A 20,881-nucleotide genomic window follows, 5' to 3' on the forward strand; every position below is an offset into this window, starting at 1 on the left:
GAAATGGGATAATATATTCCAAAGATCAATGGAGCTTAGAATGCAACCCAGGGTGACCTACTCTGCAAATCTTAGCATAACCATAAATGAAAAAGAGATGGACATTTAATAATAAAGAGGCATTTGAAACATTTTTAAAAAGAAAACCAGACATGAAAAGATCATTTCCTTCTTTAACACCCCAGACAACAGACATATAGGAAGAGTGAATAAAGGCAAAAGCCAAGGACAGCAACAGCAACAGGGTGATGGCAGAGATAATAGTAAGAGACTGGTTTCTAAATATACCCAATGAGACTGGGGTGAAGGGTGAAGCGTGAAAGCAGAAATCTAGTGGAGGTAAACTCCCCTTTGTGGAGGTGGAGGTCCACAGGTGTTTCACATTAAACATGTCCCTTTATCAATGTATCAGTTGTACTGATTTTTTTTCTTCTATAAAAAATACTGTTTGTCATATGGGATTCCTTCCTGGGAGGGGTACAGAGAGGGGCAGAGATACTTGGGATAGCTATGATGATGTAAAATCAGAAGACATTATTTTAAAAAAAATTGAAGGTACAATATAAATACTAGTTACTGCTAGTATGATTATGGAAGCAATTGTGAATACAAAAGGTATATATGGTATAAATTGGAGATAATTGAAAGAGAGAAGTCACGAGCATTAAGGGAGATCAGAAAAAATTCTTTCAGAAGGTTAGGTTTTAGCTGGGATCTGAGAGAAGCCGGGTAAGCCAAATGGAGAAGATGAGGAGAAAGAGAATTCCAGGAATGGGTGATAACCAGTGAAAATGCATAGTCAGGAGATGGAGTGTATCTTGTTCAAGGATCAAGAAGGAGGCCAGTTTCACTGGATCACAGAGTATACAGAGAGAAGTAAGTTGTAAGAAGAGTAGAAAGGTAGGAATAGGACAGGTTATGAAAGGCTTTGAATACCAAGCAAAGGATTTTGTATTTGATCCTAGGAGTTATAGGAGAGACTGGAGTCGATGGGAGTGAGGGCGGGAGGAAAGAGTTTAATCTGACAGCTGAGTGGAGAATGAATTGGAGTGGGAAGAAACTTGAGGCAGAGACCAACCAGGAGGTTCTTGAAATAGTCTAGGCATGAGGTGATGAGGGCCAGCATCAGATTGGTGGCAGTATTAGAAGAACTAAGGGAACAGATAGAAGCGATGTTATGAAGGTAAATTTGACAGGACTTGGCAAAGGAATGGATATGGAAGGAGAGAGCTACTGAGGAGTTGAGAGTGACACCTAGGTTGTGAGCCTGGGTGACTGAGAAACAGTGGTAGTAATTAAGTAATTAGGAAGATGGGAGGGTTCAGGAAGAAAAATAATGAGTTCAGTTTTATACATGATGATTTTAAGAGGTCTATGGGATATCCAGTCCAGGCAGGTGGAGATGTTAGAATGGGGGTGAGAAGAGATTTTAAGACGAGAGAAGTAGATTTGACAATCATCAGCATATAGATAATCACTGAATTCATGAGACCTGATGAAATCACCCAGTGCAATAGTATTTTGGGAGAAGAGAAGAGGACCTCGGCCAGAACCCAGGGGGACCCTTATGATGCGACTTGAATGATGACCAAACAAAAGAGGCTAAGAACTAGTTGTCAGATAGCTAGGATGAAAGCCATGATAGAGTAGTGCCATGGAAATCTAGAGAGAAGAGAATATCAAGGAGAAGAGGGTGCTCAACAGTGTCACAGGCTACAGAACGTTCAAGAAGGACGAGGATTGAGAAAAGAACATTGCTAACAGTGCAGAGAGCAGCTTCACTTAAATGATGAGGCCAGATGTCAGACTGCAAAGAATTAACACGAAAATGAGAAGGAAGGAAGTGGATGTTTGTACTGCAGGTGACCTTAGGGAATTTAGTTACAAAAAGAAGAGATGAGGGTAATAGCAGAGATGGATGGATCAAGTATATGGCCTTTTTGAGGAAATGATAGACATAGGCATGTTTGTAGGCCAGTATACACAAAGAGATTGAAGGATAGAGGGAGAGAGAGGGAGAGAGAGAAAGAGAGAGAGAGAGAGAGAGAGAGAGAGAGAGAGAGAGAGAGAGAGAGAGAGAGAGAGAGAGAGACGAGAATGTAGGGATGAGAGAGGAGGCAATTTGCTAGAAAAGAAGGGATATAATAAGGTCACTTGCATATGCAGAATGGTTTGCTTTGGCAAAAAGGATGGCTTCTTCGTGTGGGTGGGTGAAGGAGGAGAAAGGAATAGAAGGCATCTGGGAACTGGAAGCTAACAGTATTTGAAGGATTATTGACATAAATGTTGAAGTCCCTTAGTATGAGGGCAGGAGTTGAAGAGAGAAGACTGTGAACCAGGTATTAAACTCATTGAGGAAAGAAAGATGGAAGGAGTGGGGAAGTAAAAGATTTAAGGTCAAAGCAAGTTCATTCCATGCTTAGGAAACAATAACATAGCAGGCACTTCTTTAGCATTGTAAAGTTTGCAAAGTCTTTACATATATTTTCTCCTGGATCTTCATAACAATCCTGGGAGGTAGATGGTATTATCATTCCAGTTTTATAGATAGAGAAACTGAGGCTCAGGAAGGTTAGGTAACTTGCCTGGGTTTATTAATTATCTGAGGTGGGATTTGAATTCAGCTCTTCCTGATTCCAACTCCAGTCCTCTAACCAGAAAAGTGAAATTCATTTAGGGAACAGTGACTAGCCTGATTTGGAACATAGAACTCATGGGAAAATCAATCAGTTAATCAATAAACATTTATTCAATACCTACTATGTGCCAGGAACTGTGCTAAGTGCTAAGGATACAAGAAGAGGCAAAAAGCAATCTCTGCTCTCAATGAACTTACAATCTAATTGCAGAGACAACATGTAAACAAATATATACAGGGCAAGCTATATATAATTAACAGAGGGAAGATACTAGAATTAAGAGGGGTTGAAAAATTCTGAATTTGTAGTCAGAAGACCGAGGTTCCAATCCTAGTTCTGCTACTTACCATGTGTGTATGACTTTGGGCAAATCACTTAACCTCTCTGGGTTTTACTTTCCCCTGTAAAAATGAGTCTGGGTGGGAATAGGGGGGAGTAGATGACCTGTAAGAGCTCTTAGGGTTCTAAATCTATGAGCATATGATGTTACAAATTATAGGGGTAAAGTGGGGAATAACCTTGAATGTTATTCTAAAGGATTGAAGATTATTTTGGTGGCAATAGAGCCATAGGTAGTTATGTGTATCGTAGGGAGAACTTTAAGCTGGGGAGAGACTTATTAAGAATCTATTATAACACTCTAGGTATCTATTAATAAGGTGGTATCAGTAGAACCTTCAACATTAGATTGTGTGTGGTCCCATGTAATAGTTATCATTTAGATAATGCTTAACATGTGGCAGACACTGTGCTAATCACGTTACCATTATTATGCCATTTGATTCTCACAACAACCCTTGGAGGAAGGTGTTATTTTTATCCCCATTATACATATGAGAAAGCTGAAACAAACAGGTTAGGTGATTTGCCCAGGGTCACATAGCTGGTAAGTATCTGAAGCCAGATTTGAATTCAGATATTCCTAACTTTAGGCTATATTTTGACCTATGACCAAGAAAACAGCTTGATGCAAAAGAGTTTGACCAAGAATCTGTCCAGGAGAAAGTCGAGTGTTTGATCTCTAATTCCAGAGCTGAAAGGGCTTTCCCATTATTTGTGTTTGTTAAGGTATAGGTCGTTGGCTCAGTGGATGGAGTGCTGGGCTTGGAGTCACTTTTCATAATTTAAGACAGAGGTAACCCTCAGGATTCTGTACTGGACCCTCTCCTCTTCTCTCTCCATACTACTTCTCTTGATAATCTCATCAGCTCCCATGAATTCAATTACCAAATCTGCGCATTTGATTCTCAGATCTATACTCCCATCTCAGTCTCTGTGTTTACCTCCAATCGGGCATCTCCAAATGTGCGTCAGATATCTTGAATTGGTTGTTCGGTACACCTCTTAAACTAAACACATCCAAAATAGAACTCATTATCTTTGTCCCTAAGCCCTCTTTCTCCTACCTTCCCTATCACTGTAGAGGGCAATGCTATCCTCCGAGTCCCCCAGACTCACAAACTAGGAGCTATCCTGAATTCCTTATTATCTTTCACCTTCTATATTCAAGCTCTAGCCACTGGCTGATTTCACCTTTGCTACGTTTCTTGCATACTCGCCTTTCTCTCCTCTGACACTGACACCGCTCTATTGAGGGCCCTCATCACCTCAAACCTTGATTATTATAATAACCTGCTGGTGGGTCTGCCTGCCTCTAATCCAGGGGTGTGGAAGCTGCATCCTCAAGGCCACATGTGGCCTTCTAGGTGCTCACATGTGGCCCTTTGACTGAATCTGAACTTCACAGAACAAACCCCCTTAACAAAAAGATTTCTTCTGTAAAATTTGAGTTCAGTCAAAAGGCTGTACCCAAGAACCCAGAAGGCCACATGTGGCCTCAAGGTCACAGGTTACCCACCCCTACTAGTCTCTCTTCACTAAAATCCATCCTTCAATGTGCCACTAAAGTAATTTTTCCAAAATGCAAATCTGATCACGTTATCCCCCTGCCACAAACACTCAATAAATTCCGGTAGCTTCCTGTTGCTTCCAAGAGCAAATACAAAATGTTCTGATTGGCATTCATAACCTAGCTCCCCCCTACCTTTCCAGTCTTCTTAACATCTTACTCTCCAAAATGTACTCTTCAATCCAGTGACATTGGCCTTCTGGCTGCCCCATGTACAAGACACTCCCTATCTAGACTTGGGGCATTTGCTCTGGCTGTCCCCTCTGCCTAGAACACCCTCCCTGTTCCAGTCAAACTACTGACCTTCCTGCCTCACTTTAAGCCCAATTAAAATCCCCCTATCAACAGAAAGCTTTCCTTAACGCCTCTTAATTCCAGTGCCTTCCCTCTTTTACTTATTACCTATTTATCCTGTATATTGTCTTTCCTATTAGATTCTAAGCTCCTAGAGCTCAAGGACTGTCTTTTGCCTCTTTTTTATCCTCCATGCTTAGCACAGTGCCTAGCACACAGTAGGTACTTAATAAATGTTTATGGACTAATTGATGAATTTTGGTGACCAAGATAATTCATTAGCTGGTGGCCAAACTTCTGGTGCCGAGACCCTCCAGATGCAGTTAGGCTGATGGAAGAAGGCCTGTAGACTAACAGGTTGTGCATTCATAAATCAAACTATCACAGCCAGCCCTTTTTTATTGATTGAACTTTATCTTCATTTTTCAAATGGTTTTCTATTTGAGAGGAATAGGAAACTACCATTTAATAAACAGAAAAAAGTCAGTAACTCCTCTCTCTTGAAACAAATAGCAGTACCCCACAGCAAGCAACCATATTGCTTGAAAGCACCTTCCTGCATATCATTGCTCACCTCAAACATTGCCTATCTCAGTAGGTTCCTGAGGAGTCATCCATAAGTGTGGGCCCAGCGTAAAGAGATGCTGATGATAACTGGATCAACTTTCTATGTATAACATGTAATCAGATGGTGAGTTCCATTACCAGCTGAAGTATCTGCCTCATTTCATTGTGTAGCTTGTGCCCAAGGTCTCGGGAATTTATTCAACAAAAAGACATTGACCTTACTATACATTTGAAAAGGCAATTGAACGCGATCATTACTGCTGGATGCCTCCAGTTGGAGGTGCTACCAAGGGTGCTTTCTATACTGCTTACCTGGACATCCTCTGGAATGCTGACAGATAAGGAAACATTCACTTAGTTTCTCCATGTCCCTTTCAGTTTCACATGATCCTTTCAGTTATAGTTTAAAATATAAATGCCTCCTTCCAGGAAGCAGCACGGTGTAGTGGGAAGTCCACTGAACTAGTCCACTCCCTAGTTGTGTGGCAATAGACCATTCACTTATCCTCTCATTGTCTGTTTCCTCCATGGTAAAATGGGGACACTAATTTGCTTCTAGGTTTGTTGAGAGGAAAACAAGCTATAAGCCTAAAAACATGATATAGAGCAGGGCTTTAACTTCCAAGATTATATTTACCAGCAGCCCTCTACTTTTGTTGCTGCTGTTCAGTTGTGTCTGACTCTTTGTGACCCCATTTGGGATTTTCTTGGCAAAGATTCTAGAATGGTTTGCCATTTTCTTCTCCAGCTCATTTTACACATGAAGAAACGGAGACAAAAGGGTTAAGGGACTTGCTCAGGGTTACACAACTAATAAGTGTCAGAGGCCAGATTTGAATGGCACCTTTGGAGGCTATATGCATGAATCATGGGTTCTTGAAGGAATGATCCAAATTCTCTGGGAGTTATTTCTACCCACACCTCCAGGGTGGCTACCGGTAAGGCTATGAAAATGGGAAATACTATGACTATTTGTAGTGAATTTTCATGATTACTTTTTTTTTTCTAGCTAAGGCAAAAATGTATATGAACTACCACACATCAAATTGGCAAAGATGACAAAAAAAAGAAATAGGTATTGTTGGGAACACTGTGAAAGACACACTAATACATTTCTGGTGAAGCTAAGACTTGTTTCAATCATTCTGGAAAACAATTTGGAATTAAATTAATCCCTTTTGACTTAGTGATTATACACTGGTTATGTCCCGAGGAAGATAAAAAAGAAAGATCCCAAATATTTTAAAATCTGACTAGTGTTTGGAAACCATTGTTTGGAGGAATATCTAATCATATTTTGAAATCTGAATATGATCAAATATTATCACACTGCAAGAAAAAAGTGGATGTATGGAATTCAGAGACTCATGGAGAAGCCCCCTATCAATAGAGGGAAGAAAGTTTAGCTAGAAGAACAATATGAACAATGACTACAATAAAGCGACAAAAACAACACTAAATGCCAGCCAAATTCAATTTAGTTGCAATGACCACTCTTGGTCCTGTGTGGTAAAACACACTTTCCTCTATAGTGAAATGGGACAGCTAGGTGGTGCAGTGGATAGAACCTTGGGCTTAGAGTCATGAAGATCTGAGTTCAAATCCAGGATCAGACACTAACTATGTGACCCTGGGCAAGTCACTTAACCCTATTTGCCTCATTTTATTCCTCTGTAAAATGAGCTGGAGAAGGAAATGGCAAACTAATACAGTATATTTGATAAGAAAACCACAAATAGAGTCGGACACAAGTGAACAACAACAATCACCTGAACCTCCTGGCTTCTTTGGCTTCCTTTAAGATTCAGCCTGAATTTGAAATTTGAATTCCACATCTCCCTAGATTCTTTCTTCTCCATCCCCCTACTGCCAGTGCCTTCCCTCAGAGACTAACTTCCATGTACATTGTATATATTTGGTACGCATAATCAATTTTATTTCACCTTTTAGTATGTTGTCTCTTACAGTAGAATGTGAAGTCCTTGAGGGCAAAGGCCACTTTTTTGCCATTTTTTGTACCCGCAGGACTTAGCGCAGTGTTGGTATGCAGTCAGTGATTAATAAATGCTTGCTGAATGACTAAATACACATAGTAACTATAAAATAAATGTCTTTTCATGCATTTATTCATTCAAGAAGGCTCAATAGATGGAAGATTTGATATTTATTTTAAAAATATATCAATGTAACTTTTAAAAAATTATGAATTGAAGACAAGTCATCTTAAAGAACAGAATCTCACATTGTATCATGCATAGCATATTTTCAGTGTTTAATCATTTTCTGCATATTTTGATCAGTTATATATCCTATAGAGGGACACATTGAAATCTCTCTCTCTCTCACTCTCTCTCCTCTCTCTCTGCAGAGTAGATATAATTAGATTTACAAATGAACAAATCATTGAAAATCATAAGCTACCTTTAAGCTTAGAAAGTGCAACTTAGCAGAAGTGAACACTTTTTGCTTAAGCTTTTCTGTGCTGTTCACTCAAGAATGGTTATAAGACTGGGCCAGAATGTGAGTTCCATCAGTATGTAAATTATTTAACAGTGATGCAGGCAGGGTAAATCGTTTCCATTAACATACCTTCTCCTTGGAATGATGTCATGGAAATTGCTATTGTTTTTAATTATGTTTCTGTCAGCCTCTGAAGGAAAAGAGATGGCCCTGTGAGGTTATCGTATTTAGCTATGCAGGAGTTATGATCTGAGGAGCACAGGGAATACTATCTTGGTCCTAAATCTCTCTCTTCTAAGTTTACCATGAGACCTAACTCTCTCTAGATAGTTTTATTCTTCTGGAGATCTGTAAGGCTGAAAAAAAAAAAGATTTCTTACTCGAAAAGATTTAGATTGTCACCAACAGCCATTAATACTTTTAATGTTAAAGTTAATTAATACTAATTAACACCTTAATACTAATTAGGGGATGGGACAAAAGACAAGTACATTTTGCTTAAGAAGAGAGGGGGGATACAGAGTAAAGTCAAAAGGAAAATGGAAAGGGGCAATGAAAGCAATGTAGTAGGCTCTGAAAATATTGACCTCTTTCTCCATTTTGCTTTGGGCTAGAATACTTCAAGGAAGTACCGAGATAAGCTAAAACCAACAAAATTACCTTTAGTTCAAAATCGTGTAAAGTTGAACTTTAAGTAAGGCTGAAATTATTATTTTAGCAGGAAAACATCAGGTGAATTCAAGAAACATTGAGTACCTGTTATGCACTAGATACCGGGAATAGAAAAATAAAATAAGTAAGTTAACTCAACACTTATTTATCAAGCATCTACTCTATGTAAAGTACTTTGTTAGACAAGGAATAAACAAAATTAAAAGAATAATAGTAATAAGGTCTTGCCTTCAAGAAGGGTCTAATTTAATTGACTTGAAGGGATAACTATCATAATGGAATGTAAGAGAATTGTCATCAATCTTTAGACATGTCCAACTCTTAGTGACTCCATTTGGGGTCATTTCTTGGCAAGGATACTGGAATGGTTTGCCATTTCCTTCTCCAGTTCATTTTACAGATGAGGAAACTGAGGCAAACGGGATGAAGTGACTTGGCCAGATTCATACAGCTAGTAAGTGTCTGAGGTCCAATTTGAACTCAGGAAGATGAGTCTTCCTGACTCCAGGCCCAGCACTCTACTCACTGTGCCACCTCACTGCTCTGTACAAGAAAATAGGAGCTCTAAAACAGTAACTGGAGGAATCTGACTTACAAGTGGAAGGAATCAAGGAAGGCTCCATAGAGGAAGTGACAATTACAACTGGGTTGTGAAGGAAAAAGAGGATTTAATCAGGAACAGATGTTGGGGGAGGCCTAGGGGAGGCAAAAGAATATAAACGGTCAAGGGAGAAGAGAGCAGAATGAGACTGATAGGTAGCAAGTTTCACTGTTTGAGCAGAATGTAGAAGGTCAAAGAGAAATAGCATGAAATAGGATCAGATAATAAAGTATAGCCAGAATGTAGAAGGATTTAAATAATATGCGGTCGAGGAACTTGGGCAAAACCGAAGGTTTTTAGCCAAGGCAGTGACATTATCAGACTTGAACAATAAGGAGATTATTTTGGTTGTTGTGTGAAGGATGGAATGGAGAGGAGAGAGACTAGAGGCAGGAAAAGTATTTAGGAAGTATTAAAATAGTGCTGTGATCTTGGGCAAGGTGGTCCATTCGTGCATCTCTGCTCCCGCGGAGGCTGGTAGATTGCTTTAGCTCAGGAGTTCTGAGCTGCAGTGTGCTAAGTCTATGTCCACACCGAGTCTAGGAGCACAATTACGACGAGCCCTCAGGAGCAGGGGGCCACCAGGCTACTTATGGAAGGGTGAACTGGCACAAATGAGAAACGGATCTAGTCCAAGCTTCTGTGATGATCAGCAGTGGGATAGGGCCTTGTGAGGGAGCATTGCACTGCACTACCAGACTAGTTAAGATAGGGAGACTCAGTCTCAAAAACAGAGGAACAAAAATTAAAACAAAAATAGGAGCCCATGTGAGAGATGGTAAGGATCTGAATTGGGGTGGTCTGGCGTGAGTACAAAGAAGATGGTTCAAGAGATGCTACTGAGAGTTGGGAGGCCAGTTGAATGTGAGCTGTGCTGGAGATCAAAGAGTCGGTGGTGATGGGAAGCCTAGGTACGTAGATGACTCGGAGGACGAAATAATTTGCTCAAAAAGGAAGGTAGAAGGAGATTCAGGCTTCTTCTTCTTCTTCTTCTTCATTTTGGTGGGGAGATAATGACTTTTAAATACTGCCCTTGTTTCAGACTTAGATCTTTGTGGAGGTGAGGAACAATGGGCATAGAATATTGCACACTCTGATTTTTTTTTTCCAACCAATAGGTTGGTTAGTTTTGCTGAACTATTTTTCTCTTTGATGTAAGAGATAGCTCTCTGGGAAGGACAGAGGTAAATGTGGTCGGACCAGAGTTTTGCTAAAAACTAGGGCCCTCTTTAGGAAGCCTAATACCACACTAGTTTTCTTGGCTGCTGTATAATATTAGTGACTCATTTCCAGAAAGTGGAGGAAGTGTGTCTTTCAAGCATATCTCTGAGGAAGAACTGGCAGGGGGTTAGGGGGAGAGAGCAAGGAGGGAGTGATACAGGTTGGGGAGAAGAGAAGCCTCACTTAGGACCACCATTTGAGAAAGGAACTCATGCTTCACTTCCTTCTCACTTGAAAGTTCTCCAGACTCCCCTTCCTTCTTACCTGCCGCGTTGTCATCCTGAAAAAAACTTCCACCCTGGGGCCCTCCTTTCCTCATTGTTGACTCCTTCCCTCAGATCAAGTATTTTAGGAAAGTCCCTAAGTGTGTTTAGCCTCACTCTCACCTGGGTTCTCTCCACATTCCTTCTCTTCATCCTCCTGTTACATGACTTTGCACCCACATGGTTGCTTTTCCTCCTCACCACTACCATATCTCTGCTTTCCAGTTTCCATACATGTGTTGTCTTCCCTATTAGAGTGTAAAATCCTTGAGAGTAGGGACTGTCTCTCTCATTTGTATTTTTGTATAGGGATATTTGTATCCCTAGCATTTAGCACAGCACACAACCTGGCATATGCTAAACACCTAATTACCGCTTTAGCTCTCTATCTCGTTGAGTTTACTATCCACTAAAACTCAGATATTTTTCAAACAGCTTTTCCATCTTATAATTTCTGGTTTCTTGAATCTAAATGTAAGACTACATGTATTCATTAAATTTCATTTTACTCAATTCAGTCCAATGTTTTAACCTCTCAATATACTTTTGGTTCCTAACTAATGATTCAGTGTGCTAGCTATTCATTTTAGGTTTGAGTCTCTTGCAATTATGATAAGGATGTTTTCTATCCCCTTATCCAAGTCAAGTCAAAACTCAAATGGATCTCTGCTCTGCATCCAGCAATACAGGTCACTAACCACCCATGACTGCCCATTCTTTTCTATTCACAATCACATCCTCCCAAAGATTTGCCATAGAGCATCCATCCAAAGTGCTAGAAGCATCCTTTGCAAGAGAACCAGTGAAGCAAGAACTGTAGCTGTCCACCTGTTATCCCTTAACCTTGCCATGTGACCAGTCCATCTTTTCTTTCCATTATATAATTCTTTGAGGCCATTTTCTACTCTTTCTAATTGTCCATATGCCATAGTTTGCTCACATCAGCCCCACATCTTTCCTTGCCCTTTGTGTGATGCTCATCTTTAGTTTTTTCAGAGGCACTGCTATTATAGTTCTTGTTGTCATGCAGAAATCTACAGGGGTAAGTAAAAGTGCCTTAAATTCCCTTAATCTACCAGTTTGGTAACCTCCTAATAAAAGAACATAAAATGAATATGACATGACATACTCTTAAAGAAGCCGATCATATTCGTTAGGATCACTTATTTAATAAAAATATAATTAAATAAAATATGGTCCCTCCAATCAAGTTAGCACGGTATACAGACTACTGGACCCAGAATCAGGAAGACCTGAGTTTAAATCCTGCTTTAGACCTTTATTAACTATTTGACTCTGGACAAATCACTTAACCTCAATCATCCTCAGTTTCTTTGTCCTTAAAATGGGGATCTAAAAAGGATTTACCCCCTAGGATTGTTGTGAGGATAAAATGAGATAATATTTTTAAAGTGTTTTGCAAGTCACATAAAGTGTTATATAAATGTTATTAGGATTACTATTATTGTTGTTGTGTTGTTATTGTTGTTGTTACCAAGGATCTTGTGATCTTTTACCCACATCCATATGCTTTGTGATCCAGTGACGCTGACCTTCTTGCTGTTATATTTTATACACAATACTCCATCTTCCTACTCTTTGTATTTTCACTGGCTGTCCTCCATACCAAGAAAGATATCCTTCCATGACTTCCCTTCCTGGCTTCCCTTCTCTTCAAGACCCAGCTGAAATTCTACTCTGCACAAGAGATCTCTCTTGAGACCTCTCCCTCCCTTGTCACCATTTCATTTCATCTGAAATGATCTCCAGTTTCCCCTGCATATGTTTTGAATGTACTTAGTTGTTTATAGAACGTCTTCCCCCTTAGAATGTGCGCTCCTTGAAGACAAGGGCTTTGTCTTTCTTTATATCCCCAGTCCTTAGAACAGTGTATGGTACACAGTCAGCAATTAAGCGCTCTTTGACTTGACTTGCTTTGTTGGGAAATCATACGTACTATCATAAAATAGTAAATGTTAATGTATCAAATGAGTGGTTGAGATTGATCATCAATGTTACATGGGTTTAGGGAGGGGAGCTTACTTGGGGAAGTCTTCAAGGAGAAGGTGAGATCTGAGCAGGGCCCTAAGGAATGAGTAGAATTTGAATAGGTCGAGAAGAGGAAGGAGAATAGAAAACAGAAGAGTGGAGAAGGGGAAGGAGAAGAGAACCACTAATTCATTATTGAGATTTTTTTTTCTTACACGGCAATTGGGGTTAAACGACTTGCCCAGGATCACACAGCTAGTAAGTGCCAAGTGCCTGAGGCCAGATTTGAACTCAGGTCCTCCTGATTCCAGGGCCAGTGTTCTATCCACTGCACCACCCAGCTGCCCCTTTATTGAGATTTTTAAAAAGAGTAATAATTTACCATGGATTCAAAGTTTTTCATTTAAGACTTATAATGGTCTGTTTACGATTACCTAATTCCTATTCCTAAGACGAACAATTTTCCAGGCAACATTCAGGTCGGCCAGTATTTACAGAAGGACCAGGACACATATGGCAGATGTCATGGTTAAGTGGAGGTCTCATGAGCATGATTTAATAATTAGCATCAAATTATATTACAAATGATAACAGATGAAAGGAAGAAAAAACTTTGAGAACTAAGGGTACAGCTACCACTCTTGTTGCTGGATGAAGGCATGAATCCACAGCAAGGACTACATCTTACTTGGGTGCTCTCTCTCTCTCTCTCTCTCTCTCTCTCTCTCTCTCTCTCTCTCTCTATATATATATATATATATATATATATATATATATATATATATATATATATACACACACACACACACACACACACATATATACACACATAAATGTATATGTACATTTGTGTGTGTATGTGAATTTCTATCAATAGCTGAGTATTTCAGTTAACTTTCTACCTTAGAACAGAGTTAGGTAATTCTGAAGTGTGCAGTCCTGAATATAGTCAGAGCTTAAGATGCTGCTAGATGCACATCTTTATTTAGGCCAGAGCAAGCATTTTCTTTGTCAATTTGCAGCTGATGGGAAAATGATAAATGGAGCTCTGGCATTCTCAGTTTGACAATGAATTGAAGCAGCACTGCCTTGTGCTATAAATTAGTGTCAAGAGTCAGGATGTTAATCACAGGGACCTCCAAACATAGGTGGCATAAATAGCATGTTTCTTTAAAAACTCTACAGTGACTCATTCCTTTTAAATAAACTTCTCTCTGCTATTTAAGTGAATTGTATGACTGACTTGGAGGGTTTTTCTTCCACCCAATTTAGGGTAGGTCTATTTGGCTTTCTAGACAACACTGAAATAGGTTGAGCTCCAAATTAATTTGTTCTGATATTCCATTCTTTCCTTTGTGGAAAGGAGAGGAGATGAGAAGAAAGGAGAAAGAGAGAGAGAAAGGGCAAGAGAGAGACAGAGATAGAAAGTCTGCAGAGACATGGACAGAGACAGAGGGAGAGAGAAAAATAATTCTCTTTATGACATAGCAAAGGAATTAGACTTATTTGGGCCCCTTTCTGGCTAAAGAGGAGAATCATTTTCCAGGTATCAACATCTGATGTGAGTATTTTCACCACTGTTATGCCAGATATGAAAGGGGCATGAAAAAGATAGAATCTTCACAGATAGCCATGAGCTATGCTTTCTTTTAGGATCTTCCAGTCTGTGGCACACATTGGTACATGGTGGTACAATTGTATGAAGTGATCTTTTATCTAGTGGAGTATTGGATTTAGTTAGTCAGGCAGAGTTGGATTTGAATCTCATCTTTGACCCTTGTTAGCTGTGTAACCATGGGTAATCACTCAACACTCCTTAGTTCCACCTTCTATAAAATGAGGACACTAACACTTGCATTATCTACCTCTCCGACTTGCATGAGTCAGATAATATGTATAAAATACACTAACCTAGAGTGAATTCAGACACAGTAGAAAGAGAGCTATATTTGGGGGTCAGAGTATCTGGGTTCAAATCTTGGCTATCATACTATTCGTGTGACCTTTGAGAAATGATTTAACCTCTGTTACTTCTCTGGGGTTAGAATAGATGACTTTATAACTGTCTGTACCAATTTGGATTTACAACCCTGGGTTTCTTTCTACCCAAATGGATCGGAAAATTTGACTGTGTATATTGGTATACAAGTTGCTTACCACATAGTATAGAGGAAGGATCACTGGGTTTATTTTAGAAGTACAGTATACTCAATTGTACCCCATAAGTTCTACTTGTCCCGTGTATTATTTAAGGCCCTAACATTCTTAAACATTAATATATTTTGATGACAAAAAAGGTGCAGATATCAGACAAGTTACTTCACCTCTTAAGGGTTAAGTTTCATCCCTTATAAAATGGGATGAAATAGTCATGCCCTGACTAGATGACCAGGTTCTTGAAAGGATCAAATTAAGCTGTAGGTGTGAAATTCCTTTATTATTATGAAACACTATTTCATTGTGAGCTATAATTATGATTGTTAGGGAAAATAATGCTAAATTTTCCAAGAAATACATATATTAGAAGTTTTAAACATTTTTGCATCACAAAAATCTTAAACAAAGGTGCATGTAGGAGATTCTTTAGGGAAGCATTTATTTACTCGGAAAGGGAAACTTCTACCTCTTGGTGAGATAAGAAAACTACACTATGCACACCCATACATCAGTATACTGTGCTAGAATGGCAGATGAGCTTAGAATCCATTCTAAATCTTGCCTAGTGTATTATGGGCATGTCCATCTACCCTGCTGAAGAAGAACCACTTGGAAAATGTTCATCCACATGAGATTCCTGTAACCAAATGCACTGATACAAATCCAATCACCCAGAACTACATAACGTTGTAGGAAAAATAAGTGAAATCCTGAAAAGCATTTATTAAGTACTAGACACTGCGCTAAGTGCTGAAACAGACTAAATGTTTAATAATTACATGCATGTTGAATCAACTGACTTATTGACTAATAATGGGGGGGTTGAAAGTTACATTTTTTCCAGCATCACCAGTGACTTTCCCCACCATCTTCCCTAGAAGTGAATTAGATGAAAATAGTAAAGTAGCTATTGGAAAGGAATATTAATAATTTACAAAAACCACTATGGATAGAATCAATGAGTTCATCTCTGTAATAATACAAACACATATCTATAGCACTTTTAGGTTTGCGAAGGACTTTCTCACAATAACCCTATGAAGTAGGTAGTACAAATCTATCTATCTATGTATTTGTATATACGAACAGATAGATATATATAGGTAATCAGTCTAGATCTCTGGTTGATTTTATTTGATTAATTTAGGAAACTTATGTTAGGGAATTATCTACTCTAATTTAGACCTTCAGCTCATCCTTCAACTCATAGTTACTAGGATGAAGGAAGGGGGCACTGAAAGCAATTAGCTGGAATATTATTGTCCCCATTTTACACACGGGAAAAAAGCATCTGAAAATTTGCATGGCTTATACAGTCCTTTCCAAGTCTAAATCTCTGATTCTCATTACAGATTGAGGGTCAGAGCTAGAATTCAAAGCCAAAATTCTGCCTGTGATAGCCCTATCATCAGTTTCTACAGCGCAGTCCCCATCTGGGAATCAGTTGGGGAAAGGGAATGCTTGCCGTCACTCCTTAATGGTTCAATTTTTCAACAATCATTATCACCACTAGGGGGCAGTGGTATACATACTTGAAGATAAGCGAAACCAAACTACATCACTAGTTTCCCAAGTGTTTACAATAGATATAGACCTAGTGTCCTGGTGGGGTTCATTGACCACCCTTCTGATTGCGTTGAGGGCTTCAGCTACAAAAAACATCAAGTTCTTGTAACTCTCAAAAGCATAAAAGGAAGGCTGGTGTGGCAAACAAATGGACAGGGTAAAACCAGTAGATGTCAAAACTGTCAGTCAGCAGGACTTATGGAACATCTACTCTGTGGAGGATTCTGCATGGCTCATGATAAGAATTCAGACCCAGAAGCAGTGGACAAAGCCTCTTCTCGGAAGCAGTTTCTAATCCTGTTGAAAAATGTATGATTTAGAATTCTGGGGTTCTTAACCTGGGATTTGTGAACTATACATATTCATATATATGTACACCTGTGCATACACACACACACACACACACACATATGTGTATATGCCTATGTATACGTATATTGACAGATCCCTGGTTATGTGTATACACACATTCATGTTTGTGTGTTTATATGTATATATCGTGATGTAATTGGCTTCTTTTGTAAAATTCCTATGCATTTTATTTTATACTTTTAAAAAACATTATTCTGAGGAGTCACCAGACTGCCAAAGGAATCTATGACCCAAAAATGTTAGGAATCTGTGATAGATGGAAAGAGACATGGCAAATGAGGGAAGAGCCCACGAGTAACAGAGAGAAGGAGAAAGAGAAGCGGTGTAAGTAAGCTGAGGCTGGCATGCAGCATGCAAAAACTCCGAGTCCTCCAAGTCCTCAGTCATTGTCATCCCCAAGCAGAATGACTCCTATACCTCATTTCATTCAGTCTGTGTAATATGGCAATTCTTACTGATGGAACCAGTTAGAATAGATAGGAATTTTCATGCAGAGAAAGTAAAATAGAAAATGCCTGATTGAAACAAGATTATTCAGAATTTTTTTCCAAGTTAGTTTATCCTCTTTTGCAAAAACAACACACCTAAGTAAATATGGTAGGACTAGATATATTCTTCTATGGAAAACACTATTCCCCAGCATCCAACCTCCTGGAGATTATTTGGCTGCCCTGAATTTTTCACCTAAGCACTTAAGATGATTAAAGTTATTTTCAGCATTTTATTGTTATTCATTAATTAGTAGGCATTAATATCTAATGGAGAATACCACTTGGGATTGAAATTCTGATACTTGACCAAGTGGTGTGTATTTAATTTCACTGTTCATGGTCCTTGGCCAGAAGGAAGGGTGAGCTGCTTGAGTAGTTTGGTAGATTATACACTCAAGCTGACTAATCATGAACCATCCAACTGTTCAAGGATATTCTCCCAAACAACTCAGTTTCCTAGCCAAGGACTGGGCTTGATGACTGTGAAAGACATGTGAACTAGACATACAGTCATAAACCTGGGTGCCAGGATCAGGTAGAAGAGAAGGTATCACAAGTTCAGCCAGGCTCTTATTCTTTCTCCCTTCTTTTGGTGATGTTTTCCTCTGTTTCTTCCCCACCCCAAGCTTGTGAGTCAGTACCAAGGCAGTCCCCCTGTATAATTTTGGCTCTAATTGCCTTCCAGTGCCTCTGTCCTTGACTTAGCAACTGAACTGTGTTGTGTTTTCCTGGTCTCATTTCCTATTTGCTCATCTGCTTTACCCCTCATCCTGACCTTCTTGTTTCTGATCCTGGTGTGGTAACCTAACTCCAAACCTGGTTATGACCAGGTTATATCCAACTGTAAGTGACTCAGTAGGAAAGCATCAAGTCTTTTCTACTGCCACTATTTTTCAGGTCATATTCACCTTTCGAAAAGCCCAAGATGGAAATAGTAATGCCCTAACTGGGATGACCTTAGCTCCTCCCTTGTTTACCTTAGGGTCTCTCCAGATGATCCCCTTCTTTTCCACAGGTTGACTAGGCTGCTTGACCGGCTGGCAGCTGAGGATGACTTCCCATCTCCTACATGCATCCGTACCACTGTAGAGGTTGTGAAGGCGCTTCTCACATTTCTCTCTGGCTTGGCCAGAATGATGTACACCTTCGGCACAAACATGCAGCCCAGGGCCACAGTGGCACTGAGGCTGACCGAGAAACACATGGTGATGATTTTGTAGTTGCTTCCAAAATATATGGGCACAAAGGCCAGCCATATGATGCAAGTGGTGTACATTGTGAAGGCGATGTACTTGGCCTCATTGAAATTAGCTGGAACATTTCTGGTCTTGAATGCATAAAAGGTACAGCTTAAAATTAATAATCCATTATAACCAAGGGGAGTTACAACGCCAAGGTTGGTGGTGTTGCAGATCAAGTAGACTTCCCGAATACTTGGGTAGTCATGCATTATGTCAGGAGGCTCCATTATGAAAAGGGCAACAATTATGCCAAGCTGAATGCAAATCAGGATGAATGCAATGACTAGCTGAGCACAGGCACTCATGAACCTTGGCTTCTTGGTACAGATCTTTTTCTTGCTGCCTGCCAGAATTCTGGCGATGCGATTGGTTTTGGTGACCAGTGCAGAGTAGCTCATGGCTGGAGAGAGGCCAATGCCTATTCTCTGAAGGTAGCAATAAATCTGCTTAGGCTTTGCGATGAGACAGAAAGTACACAAGTACCCCAAGCAGATGCCTGCCAGAATAATATAGCAGAGTTCCCGGCTAGAAGATTTGACAACTGGAGTGTCCCGGTACATGATGAAGATTGCTGTAACAAACAGGGTGGCCAGCAGGCCCAGGCAGGAAAACACCACAGCTGCAATTGGTTCTGGATCACCCCATCTCAGATACTGCACTGGGATCAGATCGCAACCTGTGGAAAGAGAGAGCCACAGTGAGAAGGAACGAGGGACAGGGGACTCACCTGGCTCTCATTTTCTTCGGATTACTATAGTTTTGCTTTTGGAAAGAAGCTGTAGCTTTCAGCTTAAAGATCTTTAATGTCTTTCCATGAATCAGGGAAGAGGATAGAGAACAGACGTGTGATTTCACTGATACAGGAAATACTCAGATGTGAAAAGAAAAGTCTCTTTACTAATTCAGGTCTCCACCTTCTGTAATCTTAGAGACTCATCTAGAGCACTGAGAAGTTAGGTGACTTGATCAGGGTCATACAACCAGCATGTGTTAGAGGCAGGTCTAGAAATCAGATCTTCCTGCCTTTAAGGCCAGTTCTTATTTTTATTTATTTTATTTTATTTTATTTTCTCTGGCTAGGCAATGGGGTTAAGTGACTTGTCCAGGGTCATGCAGCTAGTAAGTGTTATGTGTCTGAGGCCAGATTTGAACTCAGATCCTCCTGAATCCAGGGCCGGTGCTCTATCCACTGTGCCACCTAGCTGCCCCAGAGGCCAGTTTTTTATTCACTATGCCACACTACCTGTCTTAATGCATTTTTAAGGTAAGTAAAATGGAAAACATTGCATACTTTATAGAATTTCATTCAGAATAGGTTTTTTAAATATTTATTTTTAATTTATGAAATAAAAGAAGCACTTCCATAACATGGTAGAATAAATAAAAAGAAGACTGCACATGAAACTGTAACTCTATTATATACAACTTGCTATTCCTTTTAAATATATAATAAAGTTATCATGTAAATTTATTTTTTTTCTTCCTGTGTTTGACAAGTGAAAGGACTTAAGTTTTGGGGATAAGAATTCATTATTTGGTGAAAACTGGAAAGCAGTCTGACAGAAATTGGACATAGACCAATATCTTGCACCATTTACCAAGATAAGGTCAAAATGGACACGTGACCTACATATAAAGAGAGATATTACAAGAAAATTTGAAAAAATATGGAACACATTATATATCAGACTTATGGATAGGCAAACAATTTATGAATGAACAAGAGATAAAGAGCAGAATGAGGTAGAAAATGAATAATTTTGATTCCATTAAATTTTATTCAATATAAACAAATATCTATTATACCTATAAGTATATGTACACATGTACACTGAGATTAAAAACCAGCAGACACAGGTTAGTTATATACTTAAAGTCAGCTACTGAAATATATGCCATGTTATATGTTTTAGGCTCATTCTTACATATTCAGATTGAATTTAAAATACTTTATTTGATTAAGGTCCTAAAAATTCTCTCTCATATATCCTGGAGTATTGTTATGAATAATAACATTTAGACTATAAATATATTTAATTTTCTTAATGCATAAGACTGATCGTCTTACTCCTCAAGTCAAAACTTTTTCATGACTCCTAATTCTTATGTGGAATGGCATGTGTAAGGTCTGATTCAGCTCTATCTTTCCATGCCTTCTCTGGATAATAACTATATAGTTGGTTCCAGGAACCACAACCCACAGCTTCATTCTGGGAGATTCCTATGAAGTTCTGGCTGTTCTCTTTCACTTAAAATAAAAGTAAAATTGGGAATATGGTTGCCATAGTAGCATTCCTTTAAATGTCCACAATAGTTTTCTGATAAAGGAATCCAGTCATGTTTTGTATGATATAAGAATCCTTTCATTCCCCCCCCCCAACACACACACACAAAGAGAAGCAACTATTAAGGGGTTTTTTTTAATACTTCATAATGCAA

General features: G+C 39.2%; 1 protein-coding gene across 5 annotated transcripts in view; it reads right to left on the minus strand.

Moving 5' to 3' along the window:
* The window catches only part of GRM5 (glutamate metabotropic receptor 5), a 667,058-nt gene that overhangs the window by 69,943 nt on the left and 576,234 nt on the right, over window positions 1-20,881 (minus strand). For 4 of the 5 annotated variants that reach the window (XM_020993806.2, XM_020993803.2, XM_020993804.2 and 1 more), the window contains exon 8: window positions 18,179-19,118. In XM_020993806.2, the coding sequence (XP_020849465.1) occupies window positions 18,179-19,118 (940 nt within the window). Of the gene's footprint in view, window positions 1-14,877; window positions 16,636-18,178; window positions 19,119-20,881 lie in introns of those variants that run through there. The other variant, XM_020993809.2, reaches the window with a different exon arrangement.

Source organism: Phascolarctos cinereus, unplaced genomic scaffold (genome assembly GCF_003287225.1).
Source record: "Phascolarctos cinereus isolate Bilbo 61053 unplaced genomic scaffold, phaCin_HiC Scaffold_726;HRSCAF=1367, whole genome shotgun sequence".
NCBI lineage: Eukaryota > Metazoa > Chordata > Mammalia > Diprotodontia > Phascolarctidae > Phascolarctos > Phascolarctos cinereus.